This window comes from Cynocephalus volans, chromosome 6 (genome assembly GCF_027409185.1).
Source record: "Cynocephalus volans isolate mCynVol1 chromosome 6, mCynVol1.pri, whole genome shotgun sequence".
Classification (NCBI taxonomy): Eukaryota; Metazoa; Chordata; class Mammalia; order Dermoptera; family Cynocephalidae; genus Cynocephalus; species Cynocephalus volans.
The window spans coordinates 159,197,032-159,217,188 of record NC_084465.1 but is presented as its reverse complement, the minus strand read 5'-3'; the positions used below and the strand labels follow the sequence as shown (position 1 = coordinate 159,217,188).

General features: G+C 50.5%; 1 protein-coding gene across 1 annotated transcript in view; it reads right to left on the bottom strand.

Annotated features, from left to right (window-relative positions):
• SUSD3 (sushi domain containing 3) overlaps window positions 1-20,157 on the bottom strand; it is a 38,332-nt gene that overhangs the window by 6,567 nt on the left and 11,608 nt on the right. Inside the window, exons 2-5 of the mRNA XM_063101161.1 lie at window positions 11,037-11,225; window positions 9,183-9,336; window positions 8,147-8,341; window positions 4,013-4,127 (exon numbers count right to left, since the gene is read on the bottom strand). Coding sequence (XP_062957231.1) covers window positions 4,013-4,127; window positions 8,147-8,341; window positions 9,183-9,336; window positions 11,037-11,225 — 653 coding nt within the window. The remainder of the gene's footprint in view (window positions 1-4,012; window positions 4,128-8,146; window positions 8,342-9,182; window positions 9,337-11,036; window positions 11,226-20,157) is intronic.

Here is a 20,157-nt window from a genome sequence, read left to right as displayed (position 1 = left end):
AAGGCTGACTCATGTTTCTTTGATAACTCAGCTTTCATATCATCTGAAAACCATGGGTCTCCCCAACACCAGCTATGAAAAACAGTTGAATCAGACCTCAGAGGACTTGGGGCAACAAGGAGGACACGGTCTCTGCCTGGGTGCTGCTCATGCTGTCTGCTTTTCTTCTCCTTTTGCACACCTGGAGGAGTGACCCTCCTGGAGCCTTTGTGGCTGGGTGGGGTCACATGCTTACCCGGTCAACGCTTCATGAACAAGAGTGATGTCTGTTCCCTCCAGGCCAGAGCGTTTTTTTGCTGGTGCAAGCCCCTCTGGCATCTCCTTCCCCTGCCCTGGAGATTGTGGACAACTGTGTTGGAATGGGGGCTGCTCCACCAGCTGGGGCCCTGGTGACTCCACTGAGCAGAGTCCCTGCCAGTCTAGCTGGACACAGTTGTAGTGGGTTAGAAATCTTGATTCTCCTTTGATCTTAGAATAGGATTTTTAGGTAATGCATAAATGAGCCAAAAGGGGATGAAAGTCCACAGGTAAGTTTGGCAAAAGCCATCTAATCAATTCTAATCACTCTTTAGGGATGGGATTGTGTACTTTGACTGTTTTAGGTTGCTGGTTTGACTCCGGCTTGAATGACTATTGACTAACCTACTGATGGTTCTTAAGATATGTTAAGGAAACTGCTTAAATATGCTAAGGAAATTGCTGTAGCAAGTATGTGGAAAAGTATGTAGCAAGTATGTGTAGTAAGGGTAAGCGGTTTGTTGGTGGTGGATGGACTTAGCTTTTTACAAATTGCATTCTGGAATGTTACATTGTTAATTTACTGCTGTCACTAGTTTTACACTGCCTGTTTTTATGTCCTTCTTTGATGATTGAATCAACTGATTTTTCTTTTGGAACTTCCTTGCTTGTCAATAAAAAGAATGGCAGACTTTGAATCGCTGCTCCTCCCCTGATGGGCGGCAGTCCCTCCTGGCCTCACTCATGTTACCTTGAGTGAATTCTTTCTTTCTCTTTTTTTCGTCTCAGTTGCACAGAGGGAAGTGTAACACACAGTGTGACCAGGAAATAAACTCGGTGGTTTGAGCCCTGAGATCCGGGTGTGTGTGTGTTTCTGCAGCGTACCCTTGCTGATCTGATGGATATAACAGAAGTCACTGTTTTCTGAGCTGGGAAGGTAAGTGTGGGAGGGGGTCATGTGGCCAGCAAGGGCCAAGTGTCCAGGTGGAGGGAACAGCATGTACTAAGGCCTTCAGTGGGCACGAGCTGGGTGCGGGAAGTGGTCCCTCTTCTCTGTTCCCAGCTCTAGTGGGAATTGGGCCTCTAGGGTTTTTTAGGGGAGGATTTGGGACCAATTCCTCCCCATCTTGTCACCTGGGGCTGAGCCCTACAGCTCTGACAATGCCCACAGGAGGACTTGGCTCTCTGATCTGAGGCTGAGGTGTCTCCCAGTCTAGCTGAGAAGCCCCTGTCCATGGTGCAGATTTGGAGGGTCCAGTGTGTTACTCTGCAAGGGGCTCATGCCCTGCCGCTCTCCTGGACAATGGCTCTACCCTGCCAGGCCAGTCATTCCCCTGCCATGGCATGGCCATGTGGACAGCCATTTCTGGAATTCTCAGTTACTGGAAGCTGGAGCCCTTCAACAAAATTCTCCTGTCATCTCCTCCAGCAGCCCAGGGTCAGCCACTTGGGAACAGAGCACCCATTTCCCTTCACATGCCCCCAAAGGCAGGCCTCTCGAACCCTCTAGCTCAGGCCCCAACCTGCCCCGCACAGTGGCTGGTCTATAGCCTCCCTCTGCTTGGCTCCCACCTCACCCCAATGGGAATCAGGGGAGTGGAGAGGGCTTGGGGGTTGGGGAGGTCTGGAGCTTAGAACAAGGACCCAGAGCACTTTGTCATCGCTCTGTATGGCTGGGGCTGCTGGAGTCCTGTAAGGAGCAAGGATTTTCTGACCCCTACAACATGAATCACCATCACCCTGTGTCCAGGTCAGCAAGAGTGGGTGGGCCTGGGTGCCCCCACCTGTCCCTGACCTGCAGTGGAGCCACAGGACCCTCAAGGCACGTGGCCCAGGGGCGCCGCTTTCTACTCCTGTAAAAGCTGGGGAGAGCATTCAGGAACATGCCAGATACCCCAGCAGACGACAGTCACTCTGCCCTGGCGAGGACTGGATCTCAGTGTCCCGCAGTGTGCTCCACAGCGCCCCGAGATGCCCCAAGCACGGTGTGAAGACCACCAAGCACACACTCTGGCCTCACAATCCCACTCTGGGAATCTACCCAACAGAAACAGCCCCCCCAGAACACGTAGGACATCAGTATCGGTACCAAGGTTTCCACAAATGTGACAGCCAAAAAACGTGAAACCACACGAGCATTCTTCAGTTGGGGATTTATCACATATCATGGGACGTCCATTAGATGGTCTGTTCTGTGCAACCATAACAAGAGAGCAGTCAGTTTAAGTGACACTAAAGCTCAACAAGTGTGGCTTCAGTGGGCAAGGGGCAGCGCGGGGCGTGGGCAGCTGCTCAGGCTTCCTCCTGACCGCCGGCTCCTCTGCAGCACGTGGACCCCATGTGGCTGTGGGCCTCTGTGCAGGAAGCAGCGCAAGGTCGACTTTTCTCAATGGACAGACAGGTCACACCCCAAATTGTGGGAGTCTGCAGGTATATTTTTAACTGGCCCAGGACAAACGTGGGGCCCGGAGCCTGGAGCCCGGAGCTACAGAATGAACTGAGCGCGCATCTTAAATGAAAACCAAGGAGCGGTGCAGCAGCAGGCACAGTCTCGAACCGCGTCTGCATCAGGCATGTGTGTGTACACAGGTGTCTGCTGTACAACCCGCTCCCTCTGGGAGGGAGGCTGGAGGCTAAGAAATGGGGTCACCTTTTGTAAAATTGCTTTGGCAAGTTCCTGGGTTAAAGGTGATCGTTTTAAAGTGTGTCTGCCAATTCTTTAGTACTCGTCCCACAGTGGAGTCCAGCTCTCCTCCCCGTGACTGCAGGGCAGCCTTCACACCTAATAAATAGACACAGAGTGACTTCTGAGTCCAGGACTTGAAAGGCCACCTGCTGCTCACACCGCGACTCTCTTCTTGGAAACTGTGGCCGTGTTGTGAGGAAGCCCTGGCCAACGAGGCAGCCACGTGGGGGTGTTCTGGCCAACACCTCACAAGGTCTGTGCTGACAGCCAGCAGCAAACCCAGATCTGGGAGTGACCCAGTGTTCAATACGACCCCAGTGCTGGCCGACTGACTGCAACCACCACAGGAGACTCCAAGTAAGAAGTGCCCAGCTGAGCTATGGCAAGCCCTGAGCATTTAAAGGTGAGAATAAATTACTGTAGTTTTATGCCACTACTTTGAGGTTTTGTTATATAGGGATTGAAAATTTGGACAGTTATTTTTTACCTTTGTATTTTTCAGGATTAGAAATAATTATTTAGTTTTATTTCGCACCCCTCAAGTGCACCCTACAATGAATGCAGACCCCTCAGTGGGTCCTGCTTGGAAGCAGCACATCCTGCGCAAGAAGATGCTAAGGCAGCCACCTGTAGGTGCTGCAAAGAAGTTTATTGTGATTTTCTCATCCTGCTATGCCAAACTAGACTTGCTTAAAACATCTCCCAGTCTCTTTAAAGGAACCCTGGTCAAAGGGAGGCTGAAGCTGGTATATTAACCTCAGCAGCAGTTTCAAGTAAGCCATAACTATAAAACTGCTATGGCCAGGATCCTTTGAGAAAGAACACTCCCTGCTGTGGTCACCAGCCTTTGGCAGCTCGGCCCCCAGAGGGTTCCCTACACGTGGAAGTTGATTTCATCGACCAGTCTTGAGCTGGATACAGGTTAGGTTGCACATGACCAGCTGGTAGGGTCAGCGTGGCCCTCCCAGTGTGGAGGCCGGGCACAGGCCTTGTTTGTTCAGTCCACCCAGGAATGTACGCCTTGAGCTGTCTGGGTTTTTTGTGGCCAGTTGAGGCAGGCAGGGTCTGCCCTGGGTTCACTGTGTGCACCATCACCTTGGCCTGGGGTGAGCTGGAGGGGCCACTGGGGCCCAGAGCACCAGGACCGGGGGTCCAGGGGTCCTTGTCCATGCCGGCCAGCTCTCTAGTGTTCTCGCCATGGTCTCTGTGGGAAGAGGAGGCACAAGTAGGGTGAGAGTGAAGCCAGGGTTTAACCCCAATTCCACGCCTTCCCCAGTGCTCAGGCCCCAGGCCTTCAGTGGACCTGGGGCAGACCACTGCCCTGAGAGCTGGGGAGCCCCATTTCTTCCTGCCAAGAGTAGTCCTGGGCCTTGGGGCTCACAGAGGCCACTACATCTTCCTCCTGGGCCCTGTCACTAACTGGGCCTGTTTCCTCACACACACAACCAGGGGTTGGCCCAGGGGCTGGACGCTCACCTTACTAAGGGGTGAGAAGGGGCTTTCTGGGGCTTATTCAGAGTGTGTGGCTGCCTGTCCAGGGCCTTGGGATGTCCTAGGCATTGAAGGGACACTGGGAACCAGGAACACCAGCGGGAGAACACCTTCCTTCCTGCCAGCCTATCCTCTGTGGTGGCCTGGAGTTGGACCACCCACCTTCTACATCTCAGTACCCTTTGGCTCCCCCAATCCCCAAAACACAAACCAACCCATTCTCCAGTCTGATCAGATGCTGGCCCCACCCCCGTCAGTCAGGCCCCGCCCCACCTCTGGCCTCCACACACTGGCCTCTGCTCCATAGAGGCTGCCCGGCTGCTCTGGCCTCCAGCCCTCTGCATGCTGCCCACTCCCCTAAGGTGCTGTTTCTCTCCTTCCCCTCAATGCAGGCTCTCCCAGTCTGTTCACTTCACACATCACCTCTTCCATGAAGCCTTCCCAGATCACTGCTTCCACCCACACCTAATTCTCAGAAGAACTCTAGGAAGTAGTAGGAATTAAGAAATATGTGTTGGGTCAATGAACAAGTGAATGAATGAATGAATTAATGGAAAGCAAAGGTAGCTTAGTGGGAAGTATGTGGACTTTGGAGCCTGAGTCTAAGCCCAGCTTCACGCTGACGAGTTGTGTGTGATTCTGGATGAGTTTCTGAACCTATCTGGTTCTTTACCAGTAAAGGGAGATGAAAGCAGCACCCATCCCTTCAGGTTAAGAGTTAGTATTTAGAAGAGTTTAGGACCATGCCTGGCACATTGCAAGTGCTGGGAAATGTTTTAAAAAAGCAAGGTTAAGGGGCAGACCCAGCCTTGCTAAAGGCAAGTTACTACCAATCGGGCAGCCTGGGCCCCAGGACAGGCACATCCAGAAGACTCTGTCTGGGAGCCAGAGGCCCAGAGCAGGGGACTCTGACTGCAGCTGCTGTGCAGCCCGGGTGGGAGCTGCCCTCTCTGAGTCCCATCAAGCTGGGCTGAGCGCTTGGGATCCTGTTGTGGCAGAGCTGAGGGGAAGAAGGCCTCTGCCCCAAGTGCACTGCCCCCCAACTCCCTCAGGGAGGTAAACACAGTTCCCTCCGCAGATCTGTACCACCTGTGGGTACAGCGTGTGCGTCTGACCATCCACAGTGTGCGTCCTGGAGCTCTAACAGCCGGTGTCTGTGGTGCAGGGACATGGCAGACGTGTGACCCCAGGCAGCACCCCTGGGAGCCCCTCAGCCTCAGGCTCCAGCCAGTGAAGCCCCTGCAGCAGTAGCAGCAACCACAGCAGCTGCCCTTTACCAGGACACCATGTCACTGTGAGAGGTGGCAGTCCTCCCCCCATACGTTAGGCGCTTTTCCTAATTATGACAGAGGATGATCTGGTCACAGTTTCTGTAATGGGGAGGGAGTGTCACAGGGTGGGCACCACAGAGAAGCTCTGAAACCAGCCTAGGAAATCTGACTATAGAAAGGAAATGCATTAGCCAGAACAGCCCCAACAAAGCTAAAATAAAAAGGAAAGGAACCTGATAAAAACACTTGCAGCCAATTGGCAGGTCAGGCTCCCTCCCGTAACACACACAGAGCCCTGGTATTCCTGAGAAAAACATAGTGGATAATCCATCAGAGAGAACAAAGGAGTAATACCAGCAATGCACTGTGAGCCAAGGTTTGGAGAAAACACTCCTCAGCGTTCATCAAAGACATGCCAAGAAAAACAACCTGTGTAGCTTACACCTGCTTAAGTCAGCAGCAGAAAAGAAATCATTAGCACTCAGTGATTATGCAGTTGTAAAAATAGCTGAAGGAACTTGCACTGGAGCTCCTGGAGAAAGAATTTGGTAATAAAAATATCCAGACTATTTGGCCTACAGTTTGTTCCTAGGATCACTGCTGAGATGTCATCTTGAAAAAAAAAGAGTGCTAAGTACGAAGACATTTACCACAACCTGACCTGTCAGCAGGTTGGGGCGGTGGGGGCAGTGGGGTCCAAGGGATATTGGAGCATTTGGAACAATGGGTAGCTATTCAGAGAGACCACCATGGTAAACAGGAACATGTTGTTATGTGGAAGAGCGTTTCTGCCATGGCCTCAATGACTTTACATGCTCCCGAAGCTTGAGGGAGATGGGAAAGTGGATTCCTTCCCCGCAGATATAGTGTGCAACACAGGACCACATAGGTCACCACCTCCTGTGCCTCAGTTTCCTCATCTGCACAAGGACAGGAGCAATAATGACAGTAACAGTCAGTATTCACTGAGCTGTCACCATGGGCCGGGGCCAGGGGCACATACTTGAACTCAGGTAACCTCAACAGCATGGGGAGGGGGGCATCACTGTGATCTCATGTGACAGGTGAGGAAACTGAAGTTTGGAGCTGTTACAGCCACATGATGAAGCCATGAGGGCTGGGAGCAAGAGCTTGGCTGCCTTGGAAGGCTCTGTATGCATGGACAGAAGCCTCAACCTCAGTGATGCCACCTTGGCACCCAACCCGAGTCTGGCGCTGTTCTCCCAGAGGAACTGAGCTCCTGGGCAGTGGCCGACTCCAGGGCCATGCAGGGATGCACACAATGGGCTGGGAACGTCTTGTGCAAGGCAGGAAGTGCTCAAAGAACGACACGGATGTATCAGCACAGCCTGGCAGGGCTCCCGCTGCAAAAGAACAACTGCAGCCCACAGAAAGCATGCTTGGAAATCACGCAGGGCAGGGGCACAGATGACACAACTTGGTCGAGCTGGTAACTGCGGAAGATGGGAGGCGGGACGGGAGATCTGTAACACTGTTCTACTTTTGTGTATTTGTGAGATTTTCCCACAATAAAAGTTTTAGAAAAGAATATTCATAAGTCCCTAGTGATACTAAAACAACAAAACAAAATGGAAAGAAAAGAAAAAAACAAAGAGCTCATCCTCATTCCTTGTTAAAGGAATGTCAAATTGCAACAGAATCGACAAGGTCACCGTTCTGTAACACCCAGGCAATAGTAGATCCAGCAGGATCAACCCTGGATGCTGAGGCCATGGGTCAGAGGTCACTGGGGCAGCAGAGGGACCCTAGCAGAGCCTCTTTTTCATGCCCTGACAGTGGAGGGATCTGGGGAACTCGCCTCAGCCAAGAGACCCCAGTTGGCATTGCCCATAGGGGCAGCCTGGCTCACGTCTATGATCTACACCCGCAGTCCCCACACCAGACATGCACAACCTGGCACGGTTATGTGGAAACACCAGACAGATCTAGATGGGGGTCTCCTGGCCCACAGCCCTCAGAAGGCCATGCTACAAAGAACAGCAAGCTCATCCCAGCTAAGGAGCCCAGAGCCCTGGTGGCCGAGTGCTGCACATGACCCTGGACCACAGGGCGGGTGCGGCTGGTGATGACAACACTGGGAGGTGCTCTCTACTCTACAGGCCTCATGCGGGCAGGACCAGATTTCTGGAGTCAGAAAAACAACATCCTGTGCTGGTTCAGGAAAAATACAATATGTGTGTGCCCTGAGAGAGAGAGAGAGAGAAAGGGAGGAGGGATAGAGGTAGCCGTGGCAGACACGGGTGTTTGGAACCTTCAGCTTCCCTGTAGCTTTGAATTTTCAAGATAAAAACAGTGGGGGTAGGAGGGGGCAGGACAGTGCTAGAAGGACCACCAGCCTCTTGTTTTAGGGTTGGGAGTTGAGGCCCCATGAATGTGGGGGCAGCAGGTGCCCCAGGTCCTGAGTAAGTTGCACCCCGCCCCCAGCCCCAATCCTGCCCACGTGGTGAAGGCGTGGTTGTCATGCGCCTGGCTGGGCCGGCTCCCAGGGCTGCTGCTGCTGCTGCTGCTGCTGCTGCTGCTGCTGCTGCTGCTGCTGCTGCTGCTGTTGTTGGTATTGAGGCCCTTGAGGCCCAGGTAGGCAGCCTGCACCGTCTCCAAGTCCTCGCCTCTCAGCTGGTACCACAGCTGGGCTGTCCTGGAGGAGAGAGTGCAGATAAAGGACATTGAGCGTGCACATGTCCCCAATGGTGGCACAGGGCAGCACGCATGCTCCACCAAGCCCAGGGCACTGTCTGCAGGTGCTGGGCCGAGCAACAAACCTCTGGAGAGCCGGACAGCGGACACTTCAGGTGTTGCAGGCCAGAGAGCTCCTCCCGCAACTCAACTCTGCCGTGGTGGCTGGAAGGCAGCCTGGCAACAGCAGAGGTTGAGCACAGTATACGTACAAAAACAGGCGGTGGAAAGTTCTAGCGATGGTGGTACTGACAGTTGCACACACTGTCAATGTAATTTACGTCACTGAACTGTACTCTTAAAGATGGCTAAGATGGTAAATATTATGTTATGTGTATTTTGCCACAATACAAAAATACAAACAACAAAAAAAGAATAGATTACTGTGGGGAATGAACCCAGTGGCAGGCCAGACTTGGCCTGTGGGCTGTAGTGAACCAGTGCTCGGTCTATGGCGAGTGTCACCCCTTCGGGTCTGAGGACATCCACGGCAGCTCTGAAGGCCACTGACACGGGATGCATTTCGTGTGTACGCAGGTTTAATAGAAAATCCGTGTGCCCAAGGGCCAGCCTGAGAAAGACCACACGGGCAGGACCAAGGGAGCCCTTGTGCCCCGCTGCACCCACAGCTGCAAGGCTCCACATGGCCGCCTTGTGGGCCAGGCGGTACTTGGTATGATGATTCCCTTATTAGCCAGGGCAGCCCAGGGACCCTCAGACACGAGCCAGAGCAGCTGTGGCAGGTGCGGGGTGGTCAGGATTCCAGGCCACAGGAGGACCCTGAGACCACGCAGCCACTGTACCTGTCCCTGTCGGAGCGCTGCTGCTCGCTCCTCTTCACGCACTTGAGGAGGCAGCAGGTGAGGAAGGCCACAGACATGAGCAGGATGACGGCGCAGCTCACAATGGAAGCAATCACCGCCACCTTGAAGCCGAAGGTCTCGTGTGGTGGCACAGCTGTGGGGGAGACAGCCACCAGCTCCTGGGTTGGCTTGTCCAGACCTGCCAGGCCTGGGGGTGGGTGGGGGCTGGGGCCCAGGAGTGGAAAGGGCCCTCCGTAAGCCTTCCGTTATCTGGGGGAAGTGAGGCACTGGTGGCTGAGGCAAGGTCTATGCAAAGTGTTTTTAGGGGTGGGGCTATCAGAGAAGACACATCCCCAAGCAGCAGGCATTTGGGTGGGGTTTTGCAGGCAGTGTAGGAGTTTGCAGAGCGGCAAATTGGAGAAGCTCTGATAGGGAGTTCACAATGATGGCCTCCCTGGCTCCCACCCACTGGACTCATGACTGAGGAGTGGAGGAAGGGTAGGCCACATAGAGCACATGACAGTAGACACGGTTTTGATGAGGACTTGCCTAGGCCATGGTCTGAGTTTTCACAATGCCTCAAGCTGGCAAAACCCTTCAGGGCCCTAAATGCCTTCTCAGGTCACTTTCCAGGAAGGCGCAAAAGCAAGGAAAATGCCTGACTTGTCACATATCAGCCATGGGACCTCAGCTATGTGCTAAGAGCTACCTACATCAGATTCCAAGGGAGGTTCTGGGAAAAAAGGCCCTGGGATCCTAATTTGAGAAACACCTCTCCCCACACAGCATGTCCCTCAACCCGATTTCCCCCACTTCCTGGCTGGATACTGGTCATCAGAACCAAGACACTGTCCAGTGGTCACACGGCCATGTTCTGGCCAATGGCGGATAAGGGGAAAGGAAGTGGGACAACTTTTAAGAATGCTCCTGAGAAACTGGGATGTGCCCTTTGGCCCTACGGACCCCCTCATCCCATAATAACTGCCTGGAACACAGCTGCTGCCATTTTGGATCATGATGTTGAGGCCACAACCAACAGAGCCACGACAGGGAAGGGGCCTGGGTCCCATCGCCATGGAGCACCACATGAGCCTGGCTACCCATCTGGGGGATTAAAGCTCCATTTTGGTTAACCCTTTATTTTGGGTTTTCAGCCTCTTGGAATCTAAACCTAATAGAAACTTCATTCTCAGAGATTTACCCAGCACATGGTCATTTTAAAGGCTCTGAGAAGTCCTGCAGCATATAAACCCAGCATTTGCCAAACTATATTGACTCTGCAGTCCTTTTTATGCACAAAACACATTAACATACTACACATGGCTTCACTTCGGAAAATGCCATGCCGGGCACTCAATAGGGACTATCTCATCGACCCTTCAACACCCTTACAACAAACACAACCAGAAAACTAGAAAACCGTCTCCTCCCCGAGACTGAGAGCTCTGGGGCCAAGCACATCATGGCACTCTGTGTCCCTATTACCTAGAATTCTTGGCACACCAAATACCCTATCGAGGTTTACCACAAGAAAGGAAGGAAGGAAGGAAGTTAATAGATTCCCACTTAGATCACAAAGCACCAGCTCAGACAGCACAAATAACCTTTCGGCATTGAGGGGCAGGGGCAGTGGCAGAGCCAGGATTAGAAGCCCACTGCTAAGGACATGAGCCAACGCTGCAGATGTGGAGTTCCGAGGGGCCAACGGCCAATGTCATGCATTGGGAGCAGGACCCTAAACACTGGTCCAGCCTGTGAGTGGACACCCACGCCACCCACATGATGGGATTTTGGGCCAATCTTCCACCTCTGCAGCTGCAGAGCTGGGGCAGCTCAGGACAGAGGGGGCCTTACACTTGCACATGGGGGTCCCTGAAGACCACTCGGCGAGATTCCCCTTCCAGGCGCAGGTGAGGAGACCGGACCCCACCATCTGGTGGCCAGAGGGGCAGTGGAACACAAGCAAAGTCCCCACAGAAGAGCCATTGCCACGGAGGACTTGGAAGGTGCCCTGCGGGGGCGGCCGCAGCTGGATGCACGTGCCTAGGGAGAGAGAGAAGCATGAGTGAGGCATGGGGGGCCGCTGCCCATGAAGGAGCAGGCAGGGGACCCTCCAAAGGCCACGGGACACCTTGGGTCACATTGGGCCATCCTGATGCTGGGACAAAGCAGAGCTGGGTCCCTACATGAAGTACACTCTACATGGTCTGAGGATTATGGTGTTAGGAAAAGAAACAAGTGTTGGAACACTATAAAAGCAAATATGCAATTGCTGTCTAAGCACAGCCCCAAGGCAGAAATCAAGAGGAAAAAGAGGCAGAGAGATTAACAGATGTGACTGCATGAAAAGTAAAAAGCACTTTTATTAGGGAGAAACAAATTACTCCCTAATAATTGAAAAACAAAAATAAACCCTGATGAAAAAAATTAGGAAAGGATATTTGGAAAATGTAGGACAAAACTTTAATACCCTTAATTTATAAAAAAGATCTTGCACATCAATAAAAGCTGAGCATCCAAAAAAAGTTTTTTAAATGGACGAATGGGTAAGCAAGCAATTCATGAAAGAGATATGAATGGCCAACAGACATGTAAAAATGCTTACCCACACAGTAATCAAAAAAACTCAAATTCGAATTAGAGCTAATCTTTCCCTCATTAACATGGCAAAGATTAAAAGAAAAAAAGATAACGAGCAAGTCAAAAAGAGCTGGGAAGTAACTTTTCCGAGATCAGAGTGTAGATCCAAATCTTTCCGGATGCAGTTTGTAAAGGTATTAAGGGCCTTATGTTGTACATGCTTCTGAGAATTTAGCTAAAGGACACAAGAATCTGTTGCCAAGACTGCTATCCCAGGACGTTCACCTCAGAGCCATACAGAACAGCCAAAAGCTGGAAACCACCCACCTCTCCAGCAGTAGGGACTGATTTACTAATCAAGGCACATCCAGACAACAAAATGCTATAAAATAATTACAATGATGTTGTCCTTAAATCAGGACACAGAGAGATGCTCTGGATGCAGTGGCAATCACAAGAATTTTTATAAAATAATAACAATGACGACAGCTTTCAGTTATAAGGGACTTACTGTGCACCGGACATGTCGTACGTGCTTTACGTGTGCTAACTCAGGGATCGGCACAGGAACCTTCCCAGGGCAGAACTATCTTATCCCCATCTCACAGATGAGCAAACTGTGTGTGCGTGAAGTCACTTCCTGAGGTCACACTTCTTATATGTTGCAGGACAGAGATTCAGAGCCAGACAGGGAGGCTCCTGTGTAACTTCCTCCTACACACACACACTGCGTGTCCTTTGTGTTTGGCTTCTCTTGCTCGGCACGATGCACCTGAGAGTCACCACACTGCAGGTACCAGTGCACGAAGTGCTCATTGTACAGATGGACCTTGTTTGTTCTGCTGTTCCTTGACCAGCATTTGAGCTGTCTCCAGTGTTGGAGAAAACTCAGTGAAACGGTTAAGGACATTCTCCAGCACAGCTCCTGGAGCTCTTCCTCCCGCTTTTCTGGTATTTCCTGACTTTTGAGCATTGACTGTGTACCGCTAGTGCATCAACAGAGACAGCAGGTTATGCTGCATGCAGCAAGTGTGACCAGGAGACAGCCTGTGATAAAGAGTGCCTGAGCATCTCTGTGCCTGCCTCCCTCCGCACAGATGGGGACAGAGATCTGGAGATGGGGCCGATGGCAGGGAGGCCCAGGCAGGCAGAGGCTGATGGACGCCATTATCCCACGACAACCGCTACTGACCTTCCCTGTCTTCTGTGCATTAGGCTTCCAGCCAGTACCATCCCCTGGGTGCCAGGAGTGGATGTCCTGCTATCCACTGCTCACTGACATGACCAGACCAAACTCCTGAGCTCCCCCAATCTGCTCGTCACGTGGCCTCTCCCATTCCAACTTTAATCTTAAATAGCAGGCCCTCCAACCTTCAGTTGCTTGGAACCCAAACCTTGGAATCTACCTGGACTTTTTCTCAATCCACAGACAAATCTCCAGGAAACTCTGTGGGCTCTAATTTCAAAAGGTATTCAAAATGTAACACCTTGTATTTCCAAGATGTCAGCAGTAGGCTGAATACTGTCTCCCAAATTTATTTGTGTCCATCTGGGAGCAGCCACGTGGGTCAGCTGTATGACGAGGCAGGGTCTCCATTTGTGGGACACAGCTGCCCGTTTCTCATCACATGCCTGAATTCACCAGCCACCTAGAGGGGGAAAGAGGCTCAGAGAGGTTAAGCCAACCCTCACCCCGGGCATGCCCCTGCCCTTCTAATGGCCTAGGGTATTAATGCAGCAGCAGCAGAAACCAAGGGTCAGGAACACAACAGTCACACAACCAGTTAATGGTTCAGCCAGGGGTCAACCGCAGCCACCTGGTTCTTCATCCCTTGGTCATTCCCATCCTGCCTGCCCCTTCAGTATCTGAGGAAGGGCAGCCTCGTGCCTGGGCAGGACCTGCTCCTTGTCTGTAGATCTTCATCATCAGCACGACTTTAACAACAGCAATGCATGTCTACATAGAATATTCTGTTCAAGAAGCACCCCACATTCTTTACCTCATGCAGCACTCATAATGATCCCAAGAGAACAGCAGGGAAGAAGTCATTATTATTACAGATGTGGAAACCAAGGCCCAGAGAGGTAGGCGGACCTACCCAAAAGCCCACTGATGGACGGGGGGAGCCAGCACCCACCCAGGGTTTAAGATTCCTAATTTAATAGCAGAACAAGAAACAGGGGTAGATATTTGCAACATGAATGCAAAAGAGGATTAGTATCTTTTCTAGATAAATAGCACTTATATATTAATAAGACAATGACAAAAATATGGGTAAATTAGGAAAGAAAAAAAGGACTCAAAAAACCAGGGGGCAGGCAATTCAACAAGAAAAGGAAATAAAAGGCAATCAGATCAGGAAGGAAGAAATAAAAATATGTTCATTAGATGACATATAGAAAATCTTCAGGAATCCACCCAAAACTACTAGAACTAGTAAGTTCAGCAAGGTTATAGAATACAAGGTCAACATGCAAAAATCAACTGTATTTTTGTACAGGAGCAATGAGCAAACTGAAAATGAAATTAAGAAAATAATTCCAATTATGATAGCATCGAAAAAATAAATTACTTTGGAATAAATTTAACAAAAGTACAAAACTTATATTCTGAAAACCACAAAATACTGATGAAAGAAATTAAATAAGACCTAGATAAATGGAAAAACATCCTATGCTCATGGATCAGAAAACAATATTGCTAAGATGGCAATACTGTTATGCACTGAATAATGATGTTTTGGTTAACTCTGGGCCACAAATACAAAGGTGGGCCCAAAAGATTAAAATGGAGGATGGCTGACTAGCTCAGTTGCTTAGAGCATGGCCTTAAAACACTCAGGTCATGGGTTTGGATCCCGGCACCAGCCAGCTGTACCCCCCAAAAAAGATTAAAGTGGAGCTGAAAAATGCCTACTGCCTAGTGACACTGCAGCCCTTGTAACGTTGTAGGGCAATGCATTACTTGTGTTTGTGCTGATGCTGGTGTAAAACCTACTGCAAATATGCCGAGGAGTGCCTCGCTCACACACTGAGTAACCCTCCCAAAGGTAGCTCAGACCTGCAAGACAGATAGCCAACCATTTGACCCATCAGGTCTGACTGACACTGAGGGAAAGGGCTGTTGTCTACTTTAGAGTTCTTTCATGTTTTAATGATTCCTACCCATCGCCATATCAAAATAATAGTTAATAACAGTTAGCTAACACTTACGGAGTGATGCTGAGTGCCAGACACAATCTCTGCTTGTATCTTAACTTTCATAACTTTGTGGGGGTGATGTTATTCTAACCCCATTTAACAAATGAGGAAAGTGAAGCACAGAAAGACTTAGTAACATAATTACAGGGCCCATGCTCACACAACTACAGCCAGTGAAGATAACAGGAAAATTCATTGCTGTTCCCTTTTATAATACACTTTCACACAACAAAATCACCTAATGGCACATGTCTCAGAACATATCCCTGTAGTTAAGTGATGCACGACTGTAGACCCCAAACTGATCTACAGATTCAACAGAATCCCTATCAGAATCCCAGCTTCCTTCTTTGCAGAAAATGACAAGCTGATCCTAAAATTCATACAGAAATGCAAAAGACATAAAATAGCCAAAACAATAGTGAAAAAGAAGAATGAAGTTGGAGGACTCACACTTCCCAATTTCAAAACTTACTACAAAGCTGTGGTAATCAAAACAGTGTGGTACTGGCATATGGACAGACGTACAGACCAATGGAATAGAATTGACAGTCCAGAAATAAACCCTCACATTTATAGTCAATTGATTTTCAACAAGGGTGCCAAGACAAGTCAATGGGAAAAGAATAGTTTTTCAATAACTGGTGCTGGGACAACCGGATTACACGCATGCAAAAGAAAAAGAAAAAAAAAATTGGATCCCCTACCTCACACCACATAAAAAAATGAACTTAAAATGAACCATAGACCTAAATATAAGAGCTAAAACTATAAAACTCAGAAGAAAACATGGGGTAAATCTTTGTGACCTTAGGCAATGGTTTCTTATATATGACACCAAAGAGAAAGAACAAAAGAGACGAATAAACTGGACTTCATCAAAATTAAAAATATTTGTGCTCCCAAGGACACAATCAAGAAAGTGAAAGACAACCTACTGAAAGGGAAAAAATATTTGCAAATCATGTATCTGATAAGAGACTTGTATCCAGAATGTATAAAAAATTACTACAACTCGGTTATAAAAAGCCAACCAAATTTTAAAATGGGCAAAGGATTTGAACAGACATTTCTCTAAAGAAGATATACCAATGGCCACCGATGAGCACATGAAAAGATTCTCAACATTACTAACGTTCAGGGAAATGCAAATCAAAACCACAGTGAGGTACCACTTCACATCTATTAAAAAGATAGTAAGAAGTGTTAGGGAGAATGTGGAAAAACTGGAAACTTATATGCTGCTGTGGGATTGTAACATGGTGTAGTGGCTTTGGAAAATTGTCTGGTGGTTTCTCAAACATATTCCCCTATGACCCAGCAATTCCACTCATAGGTAAAAACACATGACCACACAAAAATGTATACATGAATATTCATACCAGCATCATTCAAAGTAGCCAGAAAGTTGAAATACCCAAACATCTGTCAACTGGCAAGTGGATAAGCAAAATATGGCCCATCCATACAATGGAATACTATTCAATCATGAAAAGCAATCAAGTGCTGACACATGCTGCAACATAGATGAACCCTGAAAACATTATACTCAGTGAAAGAAGTCAGACACAAAAGCATACGTACTGTATGATTCCATTTATGTGGGCAAATCCAGAGAGACAGAAGTGGGGTAGTGGTTGCCAGAGGCTGGAGGGAGTGAAGAACAGGAGGAGACTGCTAAGGGGTGGGGTCTTCCTTTGGGGTGATGAAAATATTGTAAAATTGACTGAGGTGAGGGTTGCACCTATCTGTGAATCCACTAGAACTTACTGAGCTATACACTTCAAATGGGTGAGGTGTATGGTATGTGAACTATAGCTCAAAAGAACTGTTGAAAAGTCAGAGGGAAAATATTATGTCAACTAAAGAAATGCATATTTTGAACCTAAGATACTGTTTTTTGCCTCTTATCTTGGAAGGATTAAAAAGACCAGCCCATCAGGTTGGTGAGGGTGTAGACGGAGGGGAGGACAACTTCTGGAAGGTGGCGTGCAGGGCAGGGAGGGGCTGAGGGGCTGCCTTGCTCTTGGGCGTGTGTGGGCAAGGGGAGGAAGTGGTGGCAGTCGGCGGAGTTGGGAGTCCCAGGAGGCTCCTCTCTGCCCAAACAGAGCCTCCCAGGGGTGCTCAGGGGATGCCACTAACAGCAGCCCTAAACCTCAGGCCTTGACTATTTCCTGTAACCCTGGGCTGACCCTCACTGGCCTTGGGTCATCCAGCTCCCAGTGGTATAGGGGGGACTCGAACTTTGACTCCAGAGTCTGGGCTCTTCATGAACTTCCATGCTCTGCATCCATAGCTCTCAGTGCAGGAATGAGTGAATGAATGCATGAATGAATACATGAATGAATGAACAGAGGACTGGCAGCATGACCTCACAGACAAGAGTCTGAATCAACACTCCCCCAGGTAGCTGAACCCCTCTGCTTATTCAGGATCCTGGAATCTGATATGTCTTGTCCTTCTGGGCAGGAACACACAGCAGAGTCGCCACAGGCTGGCCACGTGGCCCCTTCCCCAGGACTGCCAGGCGGCCGACACTTCCCAGTCCCCAATTTAGAGCTGAGACTTCTGACTTCTACATTCAACTGTGACTCCCTAGTCCCCTGTGACCCTTGTGGAGAGGAAGCCCCTACCCTTTGCTTGCCAGAGGTTTGGAGTAGCCCTGGGGGAGGGGTCAAGGGGCTGGTTGGAGAAAGGAGGTCAGTGAGGGCAAGAGCGCTCAGAGCCGCAGCACCTGGCTGAGTGTCTGCCCAATGACAGGATGAATGGATGAACTTGAATTCATCCTTTAAAAATAAAAATAGAAATTTATCAAAAGATAAGATGCCAGGAGGGTGGACAGAGGGATGGAGACATATGTGATAAAGCAGGCACAGTGAAATGTGAAGGGCAGAATTGAGTTGGTGAGTGAACACTTATAGAATCCTTTCAATTCTGCTGCACGTTTGAAAAAACCAAAAATGCTGGGGGAAGATCGAGCATTGCCACTGGTAACTGACCGCCTGGGTACGTCCCCTCCTGCCCGCCAAGGCCGAGATGTGCAGGCTGCGTCTGTGCGCCCGATGCCCAGCATGGAGTACTCACTCTTCTGCTTGAGCCTGCATGTCACAGCCAGGAACAGAGGTTTCCATCAAACAAGAGGGTGTGACCAGCCGAGGCCTCCTGCACATCTGAAGCAGCCAGGACCCGCTTTGAAGCCAGAGAACCTGGGTTGCAGGGTCAGCCCGCCCTTACCAGGTGGGTAACCCTGGTCACTTCTCTGCCCTGAGCATGTGTCCCCAGCACAAAATGCCGCACCAGACAGGGTGGGGTGAGGACTGGATGAGATGACAACAGTCCCAGAAAAGAAATCACCACCACCGACTTCCTCTAAGTGCACCTTAGAAAGAGCAGCCCACATGCTGTGTGGATGCATGTTGTGTGACGGCGGGGTGGAGAGAGGGTGGGGTATGAGATGTCCTGCCTCGGTTCACGCTTCGCTTTGTCTGTCAGCAGCCCCACAGCCACTTCCTGTGCTCTCTGCCGCCGGGTTCCGCTGTGGCAAGGGCCACAGTGACTTGCACACTTCACAGTGACATTCCACAGTAAGCACCATCCACAACCCAGGGGGGTTGCACAACTTAAAGGACAGAACTCAGCCCCTTCCTAAGACCCCAGAGCCTCATAGATGTGGGGGATGAAGGGTGAAGTAACCACCGACAACCAAAGACAGCTCGCCAGCCATACACAACCACAGCTAGTGCTATGACACTGACCTGTCAGAAGCCCAGGATGTATCCCCAAACTAAAGACATAAAAATTTGGTGTACACACCCAGTAAAACTGACGCGGGCCCATAACCGCACTAGAGCAGGATGTACAGGGAAGGCTGGTGCCCAGTGGGGGTGGGTGGGTAATATCCAGAGGACTCAGAATTAAGGGCGGGGGTGCATCAGACCCTGGATTTCTAGCCAGATGACCAGGGGGCTCACAGACATCAGAGGCAGAGTGCCCCAGCTCCTAAGGTAAGAGCATTGCTGGAACGGTTCTTCCTTTGAATATAAAATGGACGAGTGGGGAAACCAACTAACTGTAGTGGGAAGGTGGGCGGGTGGGGGATGAGCTCCTCCTTAGGGCTCATGCCTCATGGCCCTGCCTCCCTGTATTATCTCACAGAAACTTCTGCCCCCCTGGGAGGCCGGGAGGTCCAACCTCCTTTAATCCATCAGCCCAGCAAAGCTTAGGCAGGTAAAGTCATGTGCTGGAGGACACAGGAGAGAAGCCGCTGGCTGAGAAATGGCCCCCTGTAGCCTCCAGCTCCTCTCCCCACCCCACACCAGGCAGGTTTCCTGCGGGGGTTAACCCATAACCTGTGGGGTCCTGGAGGGTCTGATCCTGATATGACCACTTCTCAGCAGCAAATCCCTCACCTCATTCAGTCTCAACTTCCCCATCTGCAAAATGGTGACCTGTCTTCCCAGGGTCACAGGAGGACTGGATCATCCGTGGAGACCTTGGAGCAGGGGCGGGCACACCAGACTGCTCCCTAGGCAGGAGCTTTAACTAAGCTACATCCAGAGCACCCCAGGACATGAGCCTCACTGGGGCTCTGGGCACCCAACCCCAACATCCAGGGGACCATCAGGACTCCACCCCCTTAGTCCACGGCACCCAGGGGACCCTCACCAACACTAACCCCAACAGGGTCTCATGCACCTCTTCCCTGGGCCTGAAAGGCCAGCGAACACTTCCTCTGAGCTGAGCCCATTTTTCCAGATGAGGAAACTGAGGCCTGCAGACCTGCCCAAGGCTCCTGGGTGTACAGTGGAAGCCCCAAGGCTAGGAGCCTGGACCTCTGCCCCCTCAGGGTGACCCTTTCCACAGGACTCAGGTGAATATGCAGCTGGGATGGAACAGGCAGCCAGGCTATGGACTATGAAGCTTCTAACTGTAGCCCCCTCCCAGGGATGTTCCCCCAAATCACCAAGGCCTGGTGGATGGGGCTGGTGGGCTCCAGCAACCATTTCCCTAATCCCTGTGCAACCAAGCCCTGCTCACACAGAGAGACTCCCCCCAACTCCCAGCCTGGAGACCCACAGCCACCCCTCGCTGACCCTCAATAACGCCCTTCCATACTTTGTGCCTGCTGTGGTCTGAAGATCATTCCCTCAAAAGCTCATGTGGAACTTAATCCCCAATATGGTATTTGTAAGGT